The sequence below is a fragment of the Babylonia areolata genome, chromosome 18 (genome assembly GCF_041734735.1).
Source record: "Babylonia areolata isolate BAREFJ2019XMU chromosome 18, ASM4173473v1, whole genome shotgun sequence".
NCBI lineage: Eukaryota > Metazoa > Mollusca > Gastropoda > Neogastropoda > Buccinidae > Babylonia > Babylonia areolata.
The window spans coordinates 61,142,932-61,165,304 of record NC_134893.1 but is presented as its reverse complement, the minus strand read 5'-3'; the positions used below and the strand labels follow the sequence as shown (position 1 = coordinate 61,165,304).

The 22,373-nt window shown below is 45.3% G+C and overlaps 1 protein-coding gene across 2 annotated transcripts in view; it reads right to left on the bottom strand.

Annotated features, from left to right (window-relative positions):
* The window catches only part of LOC143292972 (EF-hand calcium-binding domain-containing protein 6-like), an 83,164-nt gene that overhangs the window by 5,018 nt on the left and 55,773 nt on the right, over positions 1-22,373 (bottom strand). For both annotated transcript variants that reach the window (XM_076603700.1, XM_076603699.1), the window contains 8 exons: positions 21,700-21,896; positions 21,080-21,190; positions 18,340-18,516; positions 16,752-16,956; positions 16,280-16,395; positions 12,722-12,965; positions 8,698-8,867; positions 1,509-1,680 (listed from right to left, as the gene is read on the bottom strand). In XM_076603700.1, coding sequence (XP_076459815.1) covers positions 1,509-1,680; positions 8,698-8,867; positions 12,722-12,965; positions 16,280-16,395; positions 16,752-16,956; positions 18,340-18,516; positions 21,080-21,190; positions 21,700-21,896 — 1,392 coding nt within the window. The remainder of the gene's footprint in view (positions 1-1,508; positions 1,681-8,697; positions 8,868-12,721; positions 12,966-16,279; positions 16,396-16,751; positions 16,957-18,339; positions 18,517-21,079; positions 21,191-21,699; positions 21,897-22,373) is intronic.

The following is a 22,373-nucleotide window of genomic DNA, read 5'->3' as shown; positions in this document are numbered from 1 at the left end:
TTCCCAAATTATTGTATTCTTTCCTGGCTTATCCCATGGGTGTCTCTCTTCAGCCGGCAAATATGGAGCTTGTAGCAAGCCTGATGAGCTCTTCAAAGAGTGAAACAGCAGTCGCCTACTGGTGTACATGCACGTCGACTTCAATTTACTGGGTAGATATACTGACCCATCGAGCGCTAATAAGATAAGATACAACTTTATTGTCTCTAAGTGCATAGATAATTGTCTTTTGGCTCGTGTATATATAATGTTTAACACATGTAGCACTTTTAGAACCTGAACATTCATGGAAATATGCAACATAATAAATAGGTAATGGAACTGATGTCGGCTTACTTTGTGTGTACATCCTTGTGATTTAATGGATTTCATGTATCTTAATGTTAGTTTACTGATTTTATTGGCGTGATATACGTCGTGAGAGGGTGCGGGCGCACAAGCGTTCATGCATGTGCGAGTGTGTGTGTGTGTGTGTGTGTGTGTGTGTGTGTGTGTGTGTGTGTGTGTGTGTGTGTGTGTGTGTGCATTTTACTTATAAACACGATTTATTTGATGGATGTTCTAATATGCTGGATGTTTTTATTTGTTTACATTGTTGTGCAATACGTTAGTGTCTTAACGTGTGCATGTGTGTGTGTGTGTGTGTGTGTGTGTGTGTGTGTGTGTGTGTGTGTGTGTGTGTGTGTGTGTGTGTGTGCACTTTTCATTTATTACGATCTATTTGTTGGAATTTTTTAAACATTATTGTACACTACCTTGTCTTTACACGTATGTGTGTGTGTGTGTTGGGGGGGTGGGGGTGGGGGTGGGGTGGAGGGGTTGGGCGGGGAGGATGAGAGTTAAATATTTATGTTTTATTTCCTGGATGTTTTCTATCGGTGTACATTGCTGTGCAATACTTTATTGTCTTAATGTGTGCGCATGTGTGGAGGTGTGCGGGTGTGGGGTTGTTTTAATCAGCTACTGAGAGTTTATATCTGACTTGTTTTTGTGTATAGTATGTTACATATGTTCATTTTTATGTTGGTGTCTACAACGAGCCTGTGATTGCACACGTTAATTTCCATGTGAATTAATAAAGTGTTTTTTAATTGAATTGAATTGAACTGACTTAGTAAGAAAAACCACATGTCATTGGCACTAAAATATAAGATAAGCTAGACATGTATACAGCACAATCACTCAAAACTTTCAAGAATCCAAGATCTTGTACTGTCCCTTTACCATTTTAAGTGGTTTGTTTCTTTTGAACCAAATGAATACCTAATACATATTGTAATGTTTCTCCTTTCTTTTGAAAAACAAAGACTTCTGGGCTTGGGTTAAGATGCGCGCGAACGTGTGCACACAGACACACACACACACACACACACACACACACACACACACACACAGAGAAAGAGAGAGAGAGGGGTATGGTGAAGGATCGCAAACAGTTTTCCCCATAGTGTTGTGAAGCGTGGTTACGGAGGGCTAGGAACAGGGACAAGAAAGGGAGATCTGCTTACTTTATTTCTGAGTTTGGCAGTGATGCCGTGCAGTCCTTTCTGCGGCGGCTCCACGATGTCGGTGATGGGCAGTTCAGGCTGCGGATGCTGTAGCAGCGACAGCATGTTGTTGCCATGGCGCCACGTCTGTTTCCTTAGGGCGAACGGCTTCAGGAACTCAACGTAAGACACCCTGTGATTTTCAGACACCCGTTCCAGTCATAACTACGAGCCACCAAAGGGAAAACATTTCTTGGAAATGAATATAAAACGGCACAAATGTACGACTGCAGAAAGCAGGAACCCTATCTGGTGCTGAATATGAATAGACATTACAATACTTAACAAGATTAAGATTAGGTATGTCTGAATCAGCGGTCCATCATTATAGATACATAATATATATCGACTGCAACCTGGTTTATCCATAATGCTAAGACCATCAAGAAAATGATATATGTTTTGTTCTTTGCTCTTTGTTTTCCAGCTCAATGGAATTTTGAAGATTATTTTAACTGATCCTGAACAATACAGATTATCTCCATTGTTTAAATAAAACTAGACCCATTAATGACATAAATCTCTATCGATGATGCTCGAAAAGATCCGATCATAATGCTTGTACAACGTCTTCAAGTGATTTTGTTTCCCGCTCCGCACTGTTACCTGATTCTACAAAATTTAATATTCTGTTCACAGACCTCTTCATAACGGGCATAGGCTTGAATATGAATGAACCGTTTGAGTCTGAGACTCTCTCTCTCTCTCTCTCTCTCTCTCTCTCTCTCTCTCTCTCTCTCTCTCTCATTGAAAGATTACATTTGTTTGCCATGAAACGATTTTTGAATGTTGACAGTCGGACACCGAATTTATGGGGAACTCGGCAGATACCCTATATACTTGAATTCCTATGTGAAATGTATTAGTTATTGGTTGAAATTAACAAGAATGGGAAATCATAGACTACCATATAAGGCATATAAAACACTTTATAATTTAGACTGTAGTGGAAAGAGAACTTGGGTTACAAGCATACAAACATGTCTGTGTTCTTATGGATTTTCATATGTCTTGGATAACCAGGGTGTTGAAAATATAACGGCTTTAAACAACGAATTATTGACTGTAGATGGCAGGACTGGCATAATCATATTCAGGACAGTAGCAGATTTGCTGAATACAGAGTGTTTAAGTTAACTCATCATGTTGAACCCTATATTGACATTGTAATGAACAGATGTGTTAAATGTACGTTGACAAAACTAAGATTTGGTGTCTCACACATTGCAAATCACCGCTCTAGATTTAATGATAGAACAGTCGATAAAATGCTATGTCGGTTATGCCATGACAGTGAGGAAGATGAAATTCACTTTATGCTTGGCTGTCCTGTTCTTCATGACTTGAGGATGAAATATATTCAGCCTAAATATTTTCGTAATTCATGTCGCTTCAGATTTAATATGCTTATCTAGAAACGAAATTGTACTAAATAATATGGCGTTTTACATTTACAAAGCTCTTCAACGATTACGTTTGGTTGCAACTTAGACTACCTTAGACTACAAAAGAAATGCGAAAGTTTCCTGAAAACAATTATTATTATCTATAACTCGATGTTTTATCTCAATATTTACTTGTGCGATTGAAGTAGCTTATGTTTGCCCCCGTCAGTTAGGGGCCTTGGCCTAATCTGAATAAAATTTTCGCATTCGCATTCCGCATTCTCTCTCCCTCCCTCAGACCGATTAACGGCCAAACACAAGATAAGGGGAACTAATGTGTCATGGAGAGGATTTCTCACGAAGGGTTCGGGAAATAAGAAGAAAGCTAAGTCCCCACCCTCTCTCTCTCTCTCTCTCACACACTCACACACACACACACACACACACACACACACACACACACACACACACACACACACACACACACACACACACACACATGCACACACACACGCCAGGGTAATCGTAGAAAAGCCTAGAATGACCCACGGGGGTTAACTTCAACTAGTCGGAACTTACCCCATGCCCCTCATTGGGGGTGGTGGCAAAATAGCCCACTTAGAATTAGCCCCTTCCCTGTCAAGCTGACCTTCATTTCCAGTAGAGGGTAGATGACATTTTAGAGAAATACATATCGAACCCCGCACCCTTCCACTTTGTAGTTGTACAGACCATTCCTCCCTTTCCAACTCTAAAATATATATTACTATGTAATTTAATTTCTTCGATTTCGGTTAGTCCCTGTCCCATTTTTAATCTGGCCAGTCCAAGTTAATCTGGCTAGTCCAAGTTAATCTCGGAATCTTTACAGACTTTGCTAGAATGACCCCCGGAGTAAACTTGGCCAAGCCACACAAGAATTTACCTTCCCCTAGTTGAGATTTAACACCCATGCGGAGGGGGGTTGTTCACTCCAGTCCTTTTGCGAAAAAACCCGAAGCCTGAACTGAAATGTAGAAGAAGGGGTGAAAGTGGCGGCGACAGTCCAGGCAGCGAATGTCCTTAGCCCACCAGAAACACTCCCTTCCCTTATATTTACAAACTTGTTGTCATTGTGAGGTCAATACAAGCCAGCTCAGAAGGTCACCATCGCCTTTTTCCCCACATAGCAGCTGGCAGGATGGGAGGGGGTTCAGTGGAAGCTAACCTGGTTCCTGCCATCTTATAAAGTGGAGTCAGGAGGTTCGGTAAAGGTGGGGATGCGGATGTTGTGTGTGTGTGTGGTTCGTCCGTCGGGATCGACGAGGACCATCTAGTCATCCTGGGGGTGGGTGGGTTGGGCTCTGTGGGTGCGCAGATGACTGGTCAGGCCAATCCGCGCCCGGAAGGTTCTGACGCAGTGTGGACAGGGGATGCTGGCGGCTGTCGGGGACTTGCTGGCACTGCTTTTCCTGGCCTGTCTGCGTTGCTCTGCTGCAGCGATTCTGTTGGTCTCACAGGATTTGGCGCCTTTGTGGACAGCTGAACGCCACTTTGGTCTGTCCATTGCATTCAGCTCCCATGTGTCGTGGCTGATGTCGAAGGCCTTCAGAGAAGCTTTCAGAGTGTCTTTGAAGCGCTTCTTTTGGCCTCCATGGGAGCGCTTGCCATGTTAGAGTTCGCCGTACAGCAGTTTCTTGGGGAGCCGGTGGTCTGGCATGCGAACTACATGGCCTGCCCAGCGCAGCTGGGCCTGCATCAAGATGGTGTAGATGCTGGGCAAGTTTGCACGAGTGAGCACCTCTGTGTCAGGGATCTTCTCTTGCCACTTTATGCCGAGAAGTTTTCTGAGGCTGGTGGTGTGGAAGTGGTTCAGCTTTTTGGCGTGGCGTTTGTAGACCGTCCATGATTCACATCCATAGAGCAGTGTGGTGAGAACTATGGCCTTATGTACTTTGAGCTTCGTCTCCAGGGTGATGCCTCTCCTGTTCCAAACGTTCTTATGGAGTCTGCCGAAGGCAGCGCTGGCTTTGGCGAGTCTGACATTCACCTCGTCGTCGATGACAACTGTGCGAGAGAGTGTACTGCCCAGGTATGTGAACTTGTCCACCGCGTTCAGTCGTTGCCCGTTGATGAAGATGTTTGGTTCAACGTAAGGCTTTCCTGAAGCTGGCTGGTGCATCACTTCAGTCTTCTTTGTGCTGATTGTGAGGCCAAAGTTGTCACAGGCAGCAGAGAACTTGTCGACACTATGTTGCATGTCAGCTTCAGAGGCAGCGTTGAGAGCGCAGTCATCAGCAAACAGGAAGTCGTTGACGGTGTCTGTCCTCACCTTGGTTTTTGCTTGAAGCCTCCTGAGGTTGACGAGTGAGCCATCTGTGCGGTACCCGATGCCAGTGCCTACGTCAGCGTCTCTGAAGGCATCTGTCAGCATGGCTGAAAACATGAGACTGAACAGGGTGGGGGCAAAAACACACCCTTGCTTGACTCCGTTGGAGACAGGGAATGGTTCTGAAGTCTCTCCGTTGTCTTGGACTCGGGCCAGCATCCCATCGTGTAGTTGCCGTATGATGGTGATGAACTTTCTGGGACATCCGTACTTCGCCATGATTCTCCAAAGGCCATCTCTGCTAACAGTATCGAAGGCCTTGGTCAGATCGACATAGGTGGAGTAAAGGTCGGCGTTCTGTTCCTGACACTTCTCCTGGAGCTGCCTGGCAGCAAACACCAAGTCGATAGTCCCGCGTTCTTTCCGGAAGCCACACTGGTTCTCTGGTAGGAGACCTTGCTCAAGGTGCGCTATGAGACGGTTGAGTAGCACTCTAGCCAGAGTCTTGCCTGCGACGGACAGCAGGGATATTCCACGATGGTTGTCACAGGCCTGACGATTTACTTTGTGCTTGTACAGGTGTATGATGGAAGTGTCTTTGAAGTCCTGTGGAACTGCCTCATGCTGCCAGATGAGCTGGAACAGCTGATGAAGCTTCTCAGTCAGCGCCATACCACCTTCTTTGTAGACCTCAGCTGGAATGGAGTCTGAGCCAGGGGTTTTGCCATTGGATAGCAGACGGATAGCTTTCTGGGTCTCCTCCAAAGTTGGAATGGCATCCAACGACTCACTGACTGGCACCTGGGGGAGTCGGTCGATGGCTTCATCATTGATGGTGGAGGGGCGGTTCAGTACACTGTCAAAGTGTTCAGCCCATCTCTCAAGGATCCCGTCCTTGTCAGTGATCAGGGTAGAATCATCAGCACTGAGGAGTGGAGCAGATCCGGAGGTGGTGGGACCGTAGACTTCTTTCAGGCCGTTATAGAAGTTCTTCATGTCGTTCCTGTCTGCAAGGCCCTGGATCTCATCAGCTTTGTTGTTCAACCAGGAATCCTGCATCTGCTGCAGCTTCAGCTGGATGGTGCTGCGTGCACTCTTCAGTATGTCTTTCTTTGACTGTGACTTGGGATCTTCAATGTGGGCTCTGTAAGCTTGGCGTTTGTCTTCTAGCAGCTGCTTGATGTCAGTGCAGTTCTCATCAAACCAGTCTTTGTGCCTCTTGGCAGAAGGCCCCAGGCACTCCATGGCAGTGTTGTACACCGTCTCATGCAGTGCACCCCATGCTGCCTCCACATTCTGGTTGTCCAGTACGGTGGACTCAAGGCGTTCCTCCAGGGTGTCAGCAAAGCTTTGCTTGATGTTGCCTAGCTCCAGCTTGTTGACATTCAGGCGTTTGAGTGCTTTCATGCCCTGAGGCCGTCTCTTGGGCTGGATGCGGAGGCTGAGCTTGGAGACGATAAGGCGGTGGTCTGTCCAGCACTCGGCGCCGCACATGGCACCTCGTGAATCGTACGTCCTGCCTGTCCCTCTTCCTGACGATGACAAAGTCGATGAGATACTAATGCCCAGAGCGATTATGCATCCATGACGTCCTGTTATGGGTAGGGAGGCAGAAGATGGTGTTTGTGATAAGAAGGTCGTGCTCGGCACATGTCTGGAGAAGTAGTTGGCCATTGCTGTTACAGTTACCAACCCCATGCTTCCCAATCACGCCTTCACAGGAGGTGCTGTCATAACCAACTCTCGCGTTAAAGTCACTAAGAATGATGAGCTTGTCAATGGTGGTAAACTTCTTCCCGTTGCATAAAGGGAGTTTCATCGTCATCAGGCGATCGTTCACTCCTTTCGGGGGGCCAGCCAGCTTGCCAACGAGGGTTGTCTTCGCTGCAAAGTCAACTCCAGCCTCACGTCTCTCCTCAGGTCCGCGGCCACTCCAAAAGAAGGTGTAGCCTGCGCCTCGCTCACAGAGTTCGCCTTCTTCTGCCAGTCTGGTCTCTCTTAAGGCAGCGATGTTGATGTTGTACCTGGCTAATTCACTCGCAATGAGTGCTGTGCGTCTCTGTGGTCTGGCTGAGTCGCCTCTGTCCAGAAGCGTACGCACGTTCCATGTGGCAATGGTCAATGGGGTTCTCCTTGTTTTCTTCTTTCTTTTCTTTGTGTGTCGACCGCTTGAGTAGGGTCCCCGTCAGCCGCGGTATGCTGACTAGGGTGGTGTGGAGCAGGCAATGTTTAGGGCACCTTTTCTAGCCCCTTCCTCATGCCATGGAGGTGAGCAGTGCCGTCCTGAAGAGGGCTGCTCAGTCGCTCAGGGGGCTGCCGATCTCCACCGCTGCTCCAGTCGGTGAAAAACGACCCTATGGCCTGAGCCGCCTGTGTGCAGGTCCGCGGCTACGACTGCCAGTGTACCCACACTTGTCGCTTCGTCGCTCACCTGTCGCCACAGGGATTGGGGAAAATGATGGTATGGGATGAAGGATGACTGATGACTTGCGCGATGACTTTGTTTATAGTGAGGAGGAGTTGCGCACCGTCGACCTCACTCTCTTGTCCGAGACCCTCTGTATCCAGTGGCAAGACGAGGTCAAGACGACTGGAGATGGAAACGGATGCAGTGGATAACCAGGATGTCCTATGTGCCTCATCCTGCCCTCAGAACTCCACAGTGCTTAGCTGCAACCGCCTTCCTCTCCGTTGAACCATGAAGGTTTCTTCCGCAGAGTCCGCCGGATCCAGTCTTCACATGCTTGGGTAGGCAAGCCCTAACTCACCGAGGGTTTGAGACCCGTCGGCTACCCTCACCTAGTTTAGCCAACCTGTCAAAGCCGTTGCCCGGGGATTGGGCGCTGCCGCATGCTAGCAGCTTCTAGGACCCATAGGTGAGAGCTGGGTACCGGTGGGGACCAACAGAGGACGAACCACTCCCGGAAGAGCGTGACAGGCCCCCCCTCTAGAGGTACTACCCCTACAAACCAGTCCAAAGCACCCCTTCTTCTTCTTCTCGCACAGCGTCGGAATGTTGAGAAGCGTCAGTATAGGGTAGACCAGACATACTACTTTCCGTTACTTTCGCCACGTTGCAGTAGGCAGGGGCTTCAAAGCAGGCCGTTACATTCGGACTCCCCCGGCCCCACCTTTACTTTTCTAAGTTATAACAGAGAGGGTAGAGTCTGTAAAGCCTAGCTTAAGACAACCCCCTTCTCTTTTCAATTGCTTGAGAAAACACGCAGAAACGGGTAATTTGCAATCTGGGGGATCGACCTTGACCAGCCAAAAATGACACCGGGGCTTACCCAGAATGACCCTATGGTAAAATCCAGCAGGAGGGCTTGGGGGTGGACAGGCTGTTACGCCGGTTTTGAAAATATCACGTCAAGAAACACCAGGGCAGCAGTGTGGGTGGGAAGGAAACAAAGTCGGACACAAAATGAATCACTGCAGCAAACAATGGATCCCGTACCTGTCATCGCTAGTGCCAAACTTGGCCGTGATGGCGTCCAGTTCCACATCGGAAAGGTTGACGCACAGCTCGATGAGAACGTCCCTGAACTCTTCTCTGGACACGCAGCCAGTGGCGAAGGGGTCCATGCCCTGGAATTCTTTCCTCAGATCGTCCCACAAATAGTCAATCTGGTGGGGACAATACACAGACACACAAATAGGGGTACTAATAATTGCAGCAAGCCAGAAGAAGAAGTTGATGAAGATGAACAACAACACCAAGAACTACAAGAAGAAGAAAATTACAGTGACGACGATCATGATGACAGTGAAGATGATGACACGTTATAATTCTATGATTATGTTTCATTTGTTATTGAAGCATAGTAAATACATAAAGAGATACAGGGGGAGGGAAAAAACATACGGTCAGAGACAAAAACTGAGAGAATCAAAGATCGACAGTGAGTAGGACACAAAGAGGAAAGGAAAAAGATGGGCGCTCATCATTCGTTTCCAGTGTCATTCAATCAGATTTCGGGCATATACACATACACACTCTGACAAACATGCAACATTTTACGTGTATGACCGTTTTGTTTTTTTACCCCGCAATGTAGGCAGCCATACTTCGTTTTCGGGGGTGTGCATGCTGGGTATGTTCTTGTTTCCATAACCCACCAAACGCTGACATGGATTGCAGGATCTTTAACGTGCGTATTTGTATACACACGAAAGGGGTTCAGGCACTAGCAGGTCTGCACATATGTTGACCTGGGAGATCGGAAAAATCTCCACCCTTTACCCACCAGGCACCGTCACTGAGACGAGAGAGACAGACGGACGGAGCGAGAGAAACAAAGAGACAGAGACAGAGAGAACGAGAGAAACACTTTGACGCTTTGGCATTTTATTGTCATTACCTGTAGGGATTTATAGACAAGGGGGGTGACGGGTAATTTGTTTCACAACACAAGTACAGCAGAATACATTCCACTCACATCAACAGTATCAAGGTTGTACCTCTGAATACATCACCCTCAGTCAATGTTTCAAAGTACCTCGAAAATAGAACAAAGTAAAGCAAAACCCAAACAAAAAATAATCAGAAGGGAATAATAAAAATAGTCAAACTCGACCATCCATTCTTACAGTGCTGAGTAGTTTATCAACTCATACTTTATTACTTGAACACATACACAATTCACACACACACACACACACACACACACACACACACACACACACACACACATATATATATATATATATATATATACACTAATATAGGTATGCGTGCATCCTCGTCTGACGTTTGACATCGTCTTGCATCTTGTTCAAAGCAGTCGAGATTCCGGGAATGGAAAAAGATCAACTGTTTCTTATCTTTTTTTCCTTTTCCTCTTTTCTTGTAGTTTTCGTTTCCTTCCCTCTTTTTTTAATGTTTGAAAGAAGTGAACGTGTTCTTCTTTCTTCTTTCTTTGTGGATACTTATATAGCGCCTGTCCTTGGTCAGAGACCAAGCTCTAAGCGTTTTACATACACGGGGACATTTGCACCACAGGCTGCCTACCTGGGTAGAGCCGACTGACGGCTGCCACTGTTCTACTTCATTAATTTTCTTATTTTCTTTTTCTCTTTTATTCACCTGTTCCTCGTCTGCATGCGTGCACGTGCGTGTGTGTGCGATGGAAGTGATTTCATTGCATGTTTTTCATGCGAAGAGAGGACTTATTTTCAAGCTGAAGCGTTTGCATGCTCTTTTGTTTTGTTTCATTGTTTGTTTGCTCTTACGTGTGGTTTCTTTTTGCTCTGTTCTGAGCAAGGGGGAGGGGTGTCAGGGAGGGAAAGTACCTCTGACAGGGGAACATGTGCTCCCCAGAGCAGTTCGTCCGAATTGGCCTTCATCTGGCACTCAGCTCTCACCTCTGGCTCCTAGTAGCTGTTTGTATGCAGCAGCGGCCACAACCCGGGCAACGGCTTCCACTGGCCGGCCAGAATTTATGAGGGTAGCTGACTGGTCTGAAACCCAAGGTGAGTTACGGCTTGTCTGCCTATGCATGCGAAGACTGGTTCCGGTACCGGCGGACTGGGCGGATGAGACCCAACGTCAGAAAGGCGATTCTAGCAGGCGTTGTGAAGCACCAAGACGAGACACTATGAAGTCCTGGTCATCCACTGCAGCAGGAGGGGTCTCCAGGTGTAACGGTTCCCTGTGCCATTGGGTCAAGGTTCCTTCTGCTGAGAGAGAAGAAATACCCCCGTGCAACGGCTCTCCCACTTAAAACAACGTCACGCACAGTTGTCTGTGTAACTCGACCCAACCCGTATCTGTCTTTGACCTCCGCCATCTCTCTGCTCGAACTAAGACCGAGGAAAAACTCATCATCGAAACCTTATTCGCGGATGACTGCATCCTGATTCATCTTCGCCATCAATCTTGTTACCCCGGGCAAGGTTGTGGAGGCACCTATGATGACTCTCTGACAATCTTCCGCCGTCTGTCTCGGTCGTGGGCTGCTCTCTGCCATTCGCCGAACGGATGACTTGTCTACTCCCGGATGTTATCTTCCCACCTCTTTCTTCAATCACCGATATGTGTGACGGGACATTAAACAAAATTCCTTCCTTCCCACCTCTTCTTCGTCTTCCCCCTGGCACTGTCCTTGCAGGATGGTTTTGGCCAGGCCTGATGATCTCGTCACATGTTCATACCACATTATTTTTCTTTGCTTCACAATGCTAAGTAAGCTGTCATGCGCCCCAAATGCTGCGGTGATTCTGTTTCTGACCTCCTCATTTGTGATGTAGTTTCTGTATGAGATCTTACGGTAGCATCTCATCTCAAGGGCTTGCGCTCTAATTGCACACAAGGAAAACCATCAGCAGGTAATTGTTGACTGCTTTACAGAAGCGTCAAGGCTCTTTGGACAAACAATCAGCCTGAGGAAAACAAAGGGCCTGGTCAAAGCAGGCCCGAACTCAGCCTGCCCCAGCCAAATGTCACCACTGATGGAGTACAGCTAAAATGTGCAGAGAACTGCAAATACATTGGCAGCACAAGCTCTGCAGACGGTTCACTGGACGAAGAGATCATGTCCAGAATCCGAAAGGTCAACCAAGCACTACTGAGAGTGAAAGTCCTCCAGCAGAAAGGCGTAAGTCAGACTGTCCACAAAGATCAAAGTCTGCAAAACTGTTGTCATGTCTGCACTGCTCTAAGGATGTGAAAAGTGGACAGACTTTGTGGCTTGATGTGGTCTGCAGCAAACAGACCAGCATGGAGGTCTCTCATTTCCAGAAGGCGACTGACTTTGAAGAGAACCGGCGACAACGTCTCGCTGCTGCAAGAAACAGACCTCACGTGACAGTGTGTCCGCCCCTCCCCAGACAACAGACTACCGTTTAAACCAGTGGACACCTGTGTGCTTCCATTCTAGGACTGCGGAGCAACTTGCGCTCTCATCGTTGAGAACCCAGACAACGTCATCTGCCGCTTACGATGGACTACCAAGAAGCTCTGAGCAAGATAGCGGTGGAGTGTGAAATAATCGAGTTTGATTGCAGCGATACATGTGTTTTCATTGCGTTTTCATTTGTTCCCCTTTGTTTACAATTAGCTTCTTAGTCCCTCTTTTCAGGCGAGGGCTGGATGTAAAAAAAAGTGCACATTACTTGTCTATTTCCATCGTTAATAAAGAATTTGTATTGCGTTTTGGTGACGTTTTAGTTGATGTGTAATATTTGTGTAGAGTTTTTATATTGTTGGTTTTTGCTTGTGTGTGTGTGTGTGTGTGTGTGTGTGTGTGTGTGTGTGTGTGTGTGTGTGTGTGTGTGTGTTGGTTTTAGTTTTAGTTTTAGTTTTGGTTTCGGTTGTCTTAAGCCCTGAGATGATCCCTTGCAGTCGGTTGGGCTATTGAAAAACAACGACAAAAACATTCCTTTCTTCCTTCCGTTCTTTCTTCTATTCTTGTCTTTTTTTCTTCCTTCCACCACCTCTTTCTTTCCTTCCTTTTCCCCTCCACTTCTCAGAAGTCCCTCACCTTGGACCTAAGGTTGTCCTGCAGCATGTCCGAGGCACAGTTCAGCTTGCGGGAGCGCATCATGAAGTCGGCGTCCCCTTTGCGAGGAGGCTGCAGCTTGGCGTTGGGGAAGGCGGCGGACCTCATGGAGAAGCCGAAGTGGCGGATGAACTGCAGATACTCCAAGGTGCGATCGGAGTTGGTAATGAACGTCCGCCACAGGTCCCGGATCTCACCACGCGAAATTTCTGGCTTGATGTCGAACCTGGAAAATAAAGGGAGGTAACTGGATCAATCGATCGCTTTCATTTCATGTTCTTTCGCTGTTTTTTTGTTTTTTCTTTCTTTTTTTTTTCCTTTTCTTTTTTCGCTTTTGATTGTTATCCATTGTTCACAGTATCACGAAAATTGACAATCAACAATTATCATTAATAACCCAATACAGAGCGCCTTTCCATGTAAAACATGCTCCATTGCGCTGTACAATGTAAATAGCGATAAGTAAAACGTGCATTTAAACACTTAAAATGAAAAACAAAACAAAACATAACAAAAAAAACAGCGAACTTACATCCATAATCCTGCGCAGACAAAAACCAAACACTAAGATATGTACAGACACGTACAAAAACCAAACACTAAGATATGTACAGACACGTACAAAAACCAAACACTAAGATATGTACAGACACGTACAAAAACCACACACTAAGATATGTACAGACACGCACAGACACGTACAAAAACCAAACACTAAGATATGTACAGACACGTACAAAAACCACACACTAAGATATGTACAGACACGCACAGACACGTACAAAAACCAAACACTAAGATATGTACAGACACGTACAAAAACCAAACACTAAGATATGTACAGACACGTACAAAAACCAAACACTAAGATATGTACAGACACGCACAGACACGTACAAAAACCAAACACTAAGATATGCACAGACACGTACAAAAACCAAACACATAACTAAACACTAAGATATCCACAGACACGTACAGACACGTACAGACACGTACAAAAACCAAACACATAACCAAACACTAAGATATGCACAGACACGTACAGACACGTACAAAAACCAAACACATAACCAAACACTAAGATATGTACAGACACGTACAAAAACCATCTTATATGACACTCGTTATACACTTCACACATAACCAACCAGAACAATGTACATTTCATATCATAATACCGTAACGCTATTTCCACATTGTTTAAAATTATATCACGATACTTAAAAACGAACCATAATTTACTTTAAACCGATCGCATACATCACAAAACATCTGAAATTACAAATACTTATAATCAATGCCCCACCCCCACCCCCCCGTCCCCCTCCCCCCCTCCCCCTCCCCCTCCCCCACAGACACACACACATACACACCATCTCAACAGAATTCGAAAAACCGAGCACAATATTTAAAACAAATTCCAATACTTAAAACCAGTCACCCAAATGAATGAAAGAATCCCCACTCCCCTTACACAACACCCAACAACATACCCAGAAACAAAAACCCCCAACACGCATCAGGAGAGATAAAGTTTTAAAACGCGCGTCTTCGGGTTCTGTTTAAAAGTAAAGAAATGCACGTTGCCCAGCGAGATTTATATGATCGTGCTTCAAGAGCAGCATTTGCATTACTGAGGAAAACTAGCCAACTTAATCTTCCTGTCGATTTAATTATTGATTTATTTGATAATACAGTTCTTTCTATACTTACATATGGTTGTGAAATTTGGGGGGTTCATATTTCTGAAATCGTGGAAAAATTGCAATTAAAATTCTATAAACAAGTTCTAAAATTAAGACAATCCACCCCATCATTGATGGTTTTTGGTGAAACTGGTAAATGTCCCGTGTCTGTCTGTTAGATCCAGAATGCTAGTGTTTTGGTTTAGGCTTGTTATAAACCAAAGAACGTCTAAACTGTCCTCGGTTGTTTATAGATGTCTCTTTAGCCTATACAATGATAACGTACATCAGAACCAATACTTGAAAAGTATTCATACTGTATTGAATGAAATTGGATTAAGTTGTTTCTGGTTGAACCAACACAGTTTTGATGTACATCCCACATGGTTCGAAGAGAAAGTTAAACGTTGTTTAAAGATAAGTTTTTGCAAGATTGGTATAGACATGTTGATAACGATACTATGTATATTAATTACAGGATGTTTAAACCCAACTTTGGCCAAGATGCTTATTTTACAGTGCTACCAAATAATTGTGTAATTGAGTTAAGTTTAGGACAACTAATAATCCTTTGCCTGTTAATAGACTGCGTTTTGACAATTTACCCAGAAATGAAAGAATCTGTGATAAATGTTCCACGAACGTCATTGCTGATGAGTTTCACTATTTGTTTGTGTGCTCATTTTTTGAAAGCATCAGACAAAAATGTTTATCTAAGTATTATAGAATTCGCCCAAACACCATTAAATTACACCAATTATTTTCTGAAAAAAACAAAAGAATATTGTTAAAACTTAAATCATAGATTTCTGCTGTTCGCAGCTCTCTTTATTAACGCTTTGTCTATTGATACGCTTTTTTCAGTCGATTTTTTTGCTGTTTTTTATGTTTGTTTGTATTATGAATGAAATAGTACTTGTCATTGTGTATATTAAGTGATTGAACGAATGAGCCTACTTCTTGTTTTGACATCACTCTTTTTGTATTCATTGGATGTGTGTAGATGGTGAACGTGTGTTATGTTTCAATGCCCCCAGGGGACACACGAAATAAACTCCTTGCCTTGCCTTGCCTCCTGAAGTTGTTGTTTTTTGTTGTTGTTTTTCAGATCAAGTCAGAATGACCAGACCAACAGTTTGTGTGAGCCAGTTTAAATCTAGAATATGAATAGGATCTGAGACCCAATTATTACCCCCCGTCCTCCCCTCCATCCTCCCCTTTGTTTTAACTGGAATGGTCCGGTGGCTTCCACGGCGAATCTCTGTTTTCGGATTTAACACATGTAGAGGAAGCTGAATCTTTTGTTTCTGATGCCGATCCAACTTTTGTTCCAGCATCTGAAACAGGAAGTGACTAAAGCGACAACATAAACATTGCTGCAGTCTTTGATGACAGAGACTTAGTCCCATCATCCGACCCTGAAACTGAGAATTCTGCGACAACATAAACATTGTTGCAGTCTTTGATGATAGAGACTTAATCCCACCATCCGACCCTGAAACTGAGAATTCTGTTGTATATTCTGCCGTTCGGAAAATATAGAACGACACAACTTGGGTATAAGGGCACTCATCCAAACCAAGGGGCTCAGCTGTGACCAGGGAGGACTGTATATATCTGTGTGAATGAGTTACCTTTCATCATATGTATGTATCTGTGTAGATGTTGCCTTTTATCAATTGTATATATATGTGTGGATTGTTGACCTTTTTATCATCTGTATGAATCTGTGTGGATGAGTTACCTATATCATCTGTATGTATCTGTGTGGATGAGTTACCTATATCATCTGTATGTATCTGTGTGGGTGAGTTACCTTTATCATCTGTATATATCTGTGTGGGTGAGTTACCTTCTGAGGAGCTGATACATCATCTCCTGTGTCAGGCGGCGGGTGTTGGCCTCGTCTAGCTCATAGAAAGCCTTCTCCACTTCCTGGAACCGCTTGGACAGCAGCCCCTTGATCACCTGGTCATACACACCTACATTTCATTACAAAAACAAACCAGCTCAGCTTTGGAACGGATTTATGATTATGTGAATGAAGAGAGAATGCTAAGCAAATGAAAAGAGGGATGGGAAGAGGAAGGGGTGGGGAAGAGATAAAACTAGTGATAGAAGGAAAAACAGAGAGAGAAACACGATCGAAACACTCGAACGTCTCATGTTTTCCTTTCCTCCAGGCTCCTGCCCTCGCATTCTCCCCTCCCCCCCGACCCCCCCGACCCCCTCCAACCCCCACTTCCCCACTACCCATCCCCCAATAATCTCACCCGCCCCGCTCCTCGGCAGACAGACATACCCATACAAACGATCCTTCCTACCTTGAACAGCTGCTGGTTAGAACGACGAAGCTGCAGTTCATCCTCGTCCTGGTCGGGCAGCGCAGCAGTGACCGGGGGATCCCCCTCCCCATTTTGGGTGCCGTGGGCTCCAGGTCCCTCTACCGGAACCTTGCCCGGAGCCATAACCACAGCGTCGGGGTCCACGCGCTCCGGGAAGGAGGCAAAAAGACTGGGAGCTTTTCCTCTGCGTGGAAAAAAAAGGAGAGTATCTGGACTATTGTGCTGAAAATGCCTGCATAGATATCGTGACAGTGTTGAGATTGTTTTTCTTTCTTTTTTTTTTCCTTGGATGAACCGATACAAATTAATTACAAATATGAAGAAGAGAGAGAGAGATGGGGAGGGGGGAGACAGGCAGCCAGCCAGCCAAACACCGACAGATACAGACAAAAAACAGAAACAAACACATAGAAGAGAAACGAGAGAAAGAGAGAGAGTGAGAGATGTCTGAACGGGATGTTAAACAATTGCACTGAAGAAGGATGACATTGAGAGAGAGGGGGAGATGATGAAGGGGCAAAGGGGAAGACCATACTTATGTCAAAACCAACAAATGAGGCAAGTGATCATGCCCTACATTTTCAACTGTTAAGGAAATGGGAATGGCGACGACGATGTTGATATAAGCGATAAAGACGTCTAAAACGTCGATGGCAGCGATGAGAACGAAACAAAATTGCTAACAAAACTTCAAGAACAAAAAATCTGCCATCTGCACTATCACTGACAAGATTGAAGTCATCATGATTGGTGGCAGTGACACTATCAACAACACTGATATTCCAGCATGTTAATTAACAGAAACAACAACGCAATATCAAAAGTAAAAACAAAAACTGTTCTGATGAATGATGATATCAATAGATACAACAAAACACAGCTATAAATAAGATGACTTTGACAGTATATGGAATAGAATCAGAATCAGAATTTTTTTTAAAAAGAACTTTAAAGTGTCAATCCAAACTTAATGTTTATAAGACACATATGCTTGTACCCACACACAAACACGTTAACAACAATGACAGTATCAGCAGCAATCAAAGTCGTCAAGATAGGACAAAAGCTATAGTGTCAACAGCGACAATAACAACAACCTGAAGAAGAATGAAAAGGTGAAGAATAAGGAAGCGAGGAAGGTGAGAAGAAAAAAAGTACAAAGGGAAGAGAGAAAGGAGAACAAACACATTTGTCCATTTACGAATAGATAGGAAATAACTCGTCACCACGTCCACCACTGACAGTGACATTGACAAAACTACAACACCCCTTTTTTAACTTTTCTGTTCGCAATCTGTTTTACTGTCAGTGGCTTTTTCTAAAGAATTTTGTCTTGGGGCAATTCTTTTATGTGCGCAAAATGCCTGCCGCACACGGGACCTAAGAAGGGTTTATCCGAAATACTAGCACCTAGACTACCACTCACGATCGAGAGCAGGCCGAGGGTAAGGGGGTGGGTAAAATTCTGGTCCGTGCGGGATTCAAACCTGGGATGCCCACTTCCAATTCGGGCGCTCTGATAGGCCAGTGCTGCACGAATCACACGGAGAGGAACAAGACACGATACCTGGTGTCAAACTGCTGCATGAACCTGGCGTAGAGGATGTTGCCCACGTCGTCCATGGGCACACGGTCCAGGAAGGCCTCGAACTGCTCGTCCGACAGCTCCAGGTTGAAGCGGCTCTCGACTGCCGCCCGGAATTCCTCTTGACTCACACGGTCCGAGCCATCCCGGTCCAGCTTTCTGAAAGACCAACGGCGGAGTTAGTGGAGCATATCACGTCACCCCTCTCGTTTACGTACTGCGAGCCGATTTCTATGTGTTTTAAAACTGGGTCAGTTCTAAGGCAGCTCTTGTGTTGTTAGGGTGAAGGCCGCTGACTGATAGACCTGGGCTAGCACGAAGTCTGGACAGGACGAGGGTCGCTCTCCTAATGTCCGGTGGTTGTGGCGATAACCGGCACACTTTAGCTAAATTCATCTGCTTTGGTAGACCTATTGAAAGTGGCCTGCGTATTTGAAGCAGTGCAGCTAACCAAAGACATTAATATGCAACACAGTAAAATTATCAGTGTCGAACTGACTATCATTGATCTGCCAGAGTGTGGGGCTGTGACCAATGTCCGACCATTGTAGTACTGCAGGAGGTGTTGTGAACTGCGAGTGAGAACTGATAATATGAGTCAGTGTGTGTGCACCCAAAAGCTCAATACATTTGTTCCGTTCTTCTGAGTGAATCGTCCTCCTCACCTCTCGTGGTTGTCTTGCGCAAAGACTGGGGAAAGGTCGTTATTCTGCAGAGAATACTTTCGTGGGAAAGCTTGGTTGGTTTGAAGACTTTGATGACTATTCAAATTGGCAATAGTGATCGACTCGTGAATTTATCAGTGCTGAAATGTTGTTTTTCTTTTATATGTGAGTCACTGTCAGTGTATGTATTTTGACATAACATGATTACTCCTTGTTGTCAGGGGATGTGCTTTGACATGTGTACGCACTGTTAAGTAATGTGATTATAATTCTGACAGTGGATTAATTCCCTGTGTGCATGAGAAGCTGTCTCGGTACCGTTGTGTACTATGAGCAGGGGACAATTTTTGTGAACAGGGTTAATACTTTGTACATTGTAAGCTGATGAGCTGAGAATAATACTGTCACTTTCAGCTTTTTCATGGTTGATTGAACACTAAGTTGTGGATTGCAGAGACCGGCCAGTTGTTGCGGCTAAGTGTTTTGTCTGAGCCCTTGAATGGGAAGAGTCGGAGTGAGGCCGGTACTTTTAGGCAAAGGCTTCACACGTGTCCCTGTTGTCCACATGTCCATCTGTTCTTTCATCTGTTCAACTTCCTACCTCTCCAACTATTATCTACCTACAACCTCATCCTGGTTGTTGTAACAACTTCTACTGCCACTTGGCCCGCTGCCACCTGTCCTCTCCATCACCACCTGCTGTTGCTGGCTGGCGCCAGACAGCACCACACCTTGGGCCACTGTGTCAGCTGGACCACAGCTGTTGATGCCTAGGACGTGGGGAGTGGGACCAGATGCTTTGTGCCTTGGGCGACTGAGTGCGGGCCAGCAGCTGCACAAGCTAAGTACGGCTTTGTTTTGTTTCTGATTTTGTTGCTTTTTGGTGGACTGAGTGTGTATGTGTGAGTGAAGGACATGATATCTTTTTATTTAGATTGTGTGTGTGTGTGTGTGTGTGTGTGTGTGTGTGTGTGTGTGTGTGTTTGAGAGAGAGAGAGAGAGAGAGAGAGAGAGAGAGAGATATTTTGGGGTGTAGTAATATTATGGAATAGTTATTCCTTCGTTAACTTTTCTTTATTTGAGAGAGTCGGTGTGTCTAGCATGCAGACCAACTTTGTTGCTGGGTGTCAAGGGTTTGCCATCTTGAACAACACACAGAGCTTTCTTTCCTCTTCCCTGATATCATTGAGATTGCAGATATTGAAACGGAAGCCAATCAAAATTTTGAAATGTTAGTAACTGAGTTGACCTTTACTTCAAGTGTTCGAAATACGTGAGCGTGTTTAATGTGTGCTTGTGAGTGTTCAGCGTGTAAATGTTGGTATTCATTGGTATTTATTGTGTGACTGTTGGTGCTCAGTGTACGGGTACTGGTGTTCGGTGTATGAATCCAAGTGATGGGCTGTATGCAGTGTGTGTTTATGATCTCCGTGTTCAGTGCATGAATGCTGGTGACCTGTTGTGATCAGTGTGTAGGTGTAAATGTTCATTATCACCGTCGTCGTCGTCATCATCATCATCATTACAATCATCATCATCAAGATTATCATTGTATTATCATAGTACAATTATTATTCTTTTTTTTGTCACAACAGATTTTTTCTTTGTGAAATTCTGGCTGCTCTCCCCAGGGACAGCGTCACCCATTTTTGTGTATTTTTTCCTCCTGTAGTTTCTTTTTTTAATTTGTTTTCCTATCGAAGTGGATTTTCTACAGAATTTTGCCAGGGACAACCCTTTTGTTGCCGTGGGTTCTTTTACGTGCACTAAGTGCATGCTGCACATGGGACCTCGTTTTATCGTCTCACCCGGATGACTAGCATGCAGACCACCAGTCAAGGTCTGGTGGAGGGGGAGAAAATACTGGCGAATGTGCCGGGACTCGAACCAGTGCACTCAGATTCTCTCGCTTCCTAGGCGGACGTGATATCTCTAGGCCATCACTCCATTATCATTATCATCATCAAAATCAGTCTTAAACATCAATTATGGTAGCAGTCGTGGTAGTAGGCTATTGCTGTTGCTAATGTGTCTCGGCGTTGTCCCACATGACTGACTTGAACATGCCCAGCAGGGCCAGGAAGTCTCTCTGGAACATGTTGATCAGCTGACTCTCCAGGGCGCTCATCGTGGACTCTCCTCCAGAACTGCTAGGCCGGTTGTTGAATCTGCACAAACACACACACACACACACACACACACACACACAAAGTGGGTGCATGCAAAAATGACAAGTACTCACGGACGCATGCAATCTGGCGTGGCCACAAATCCATATGTACACGATCATGCACCCACGGAACAATGATACATACAGATGCCTGCAATACGCAAGCACACACGCACACACAAACACATACCCGCGCATAGAATTACAGACAGACAGGCATATACTCTCTCTCTCTCTCTCTCACACACACACACACACACACACACACACACGCACACACGCACACACATACACACACACCACCATCATCATCATCAACATCGACTACCATTCTTTATTGCCTCTCTCTCTCTCTCTCTCTCTCTCTCTCTCTCTCTCTCTCTCTCTTAATCCCTCCTCCTACCCACTATTTAATTTACGTTACCCTCTCCGTTCCCAGTATCCTTAAAACTTGAGCGGTACATTCAAACTGGCCTTAAACCTCTACCAACCAGCCAGCGAACCCACCTGTGCTTGACATCCGTTAGGACGTTGTGTACCATGCCTGCCTCACTGCGGTCCTGAAAGCGGTGCAGGAATTCCCTGTAGGGCACCCCCTTGCCCATGGCCTGGATGGAACAGCGCGACAGGAAAGAACCCAGCAGAGACTTCTCCAGCCGGAGGCCGAACTGACTCAACACCTCCAGGAAGTCGTCAAAACTCACCTGGCGGACACACCACAGAACGTGTCTGACACTGGCTGAAAAGGGAACCATGTGGAGGTTGCAGAAATCAACACCATTTCTCAGTGATTTGTGTGGAATGAATTAGAGTTGGCCACCATTCCTGAGATAAGTAAGTACGTTATCTTGTTTCTCTCTCTTTGCCAACCTTTTATGCACTGGAAATGTTTTTTCTTTTCCATGTTTGTTGTTTAATGCGACTTTCTGGAACGTTTTCTTCTCAGAATCCGTATCATTCACATCGTTTGTGTCAGTTCTTGACGTCTAAATCGTAAATTTGGGGCAACATAGACCTTGGGGAAGACTGACCTGGGGGGACTTAGACCTGGGGGAACTTCGACCTGGTTGAAAGCAGATGTGGGTAACATAGACCCAGGAGAACAAAGGTCTGAATCCACTAAGCTCTTGTACACAAACACACATTTCGTTTCCTTTTTAACTCTTCTTTATTTCCTTTCT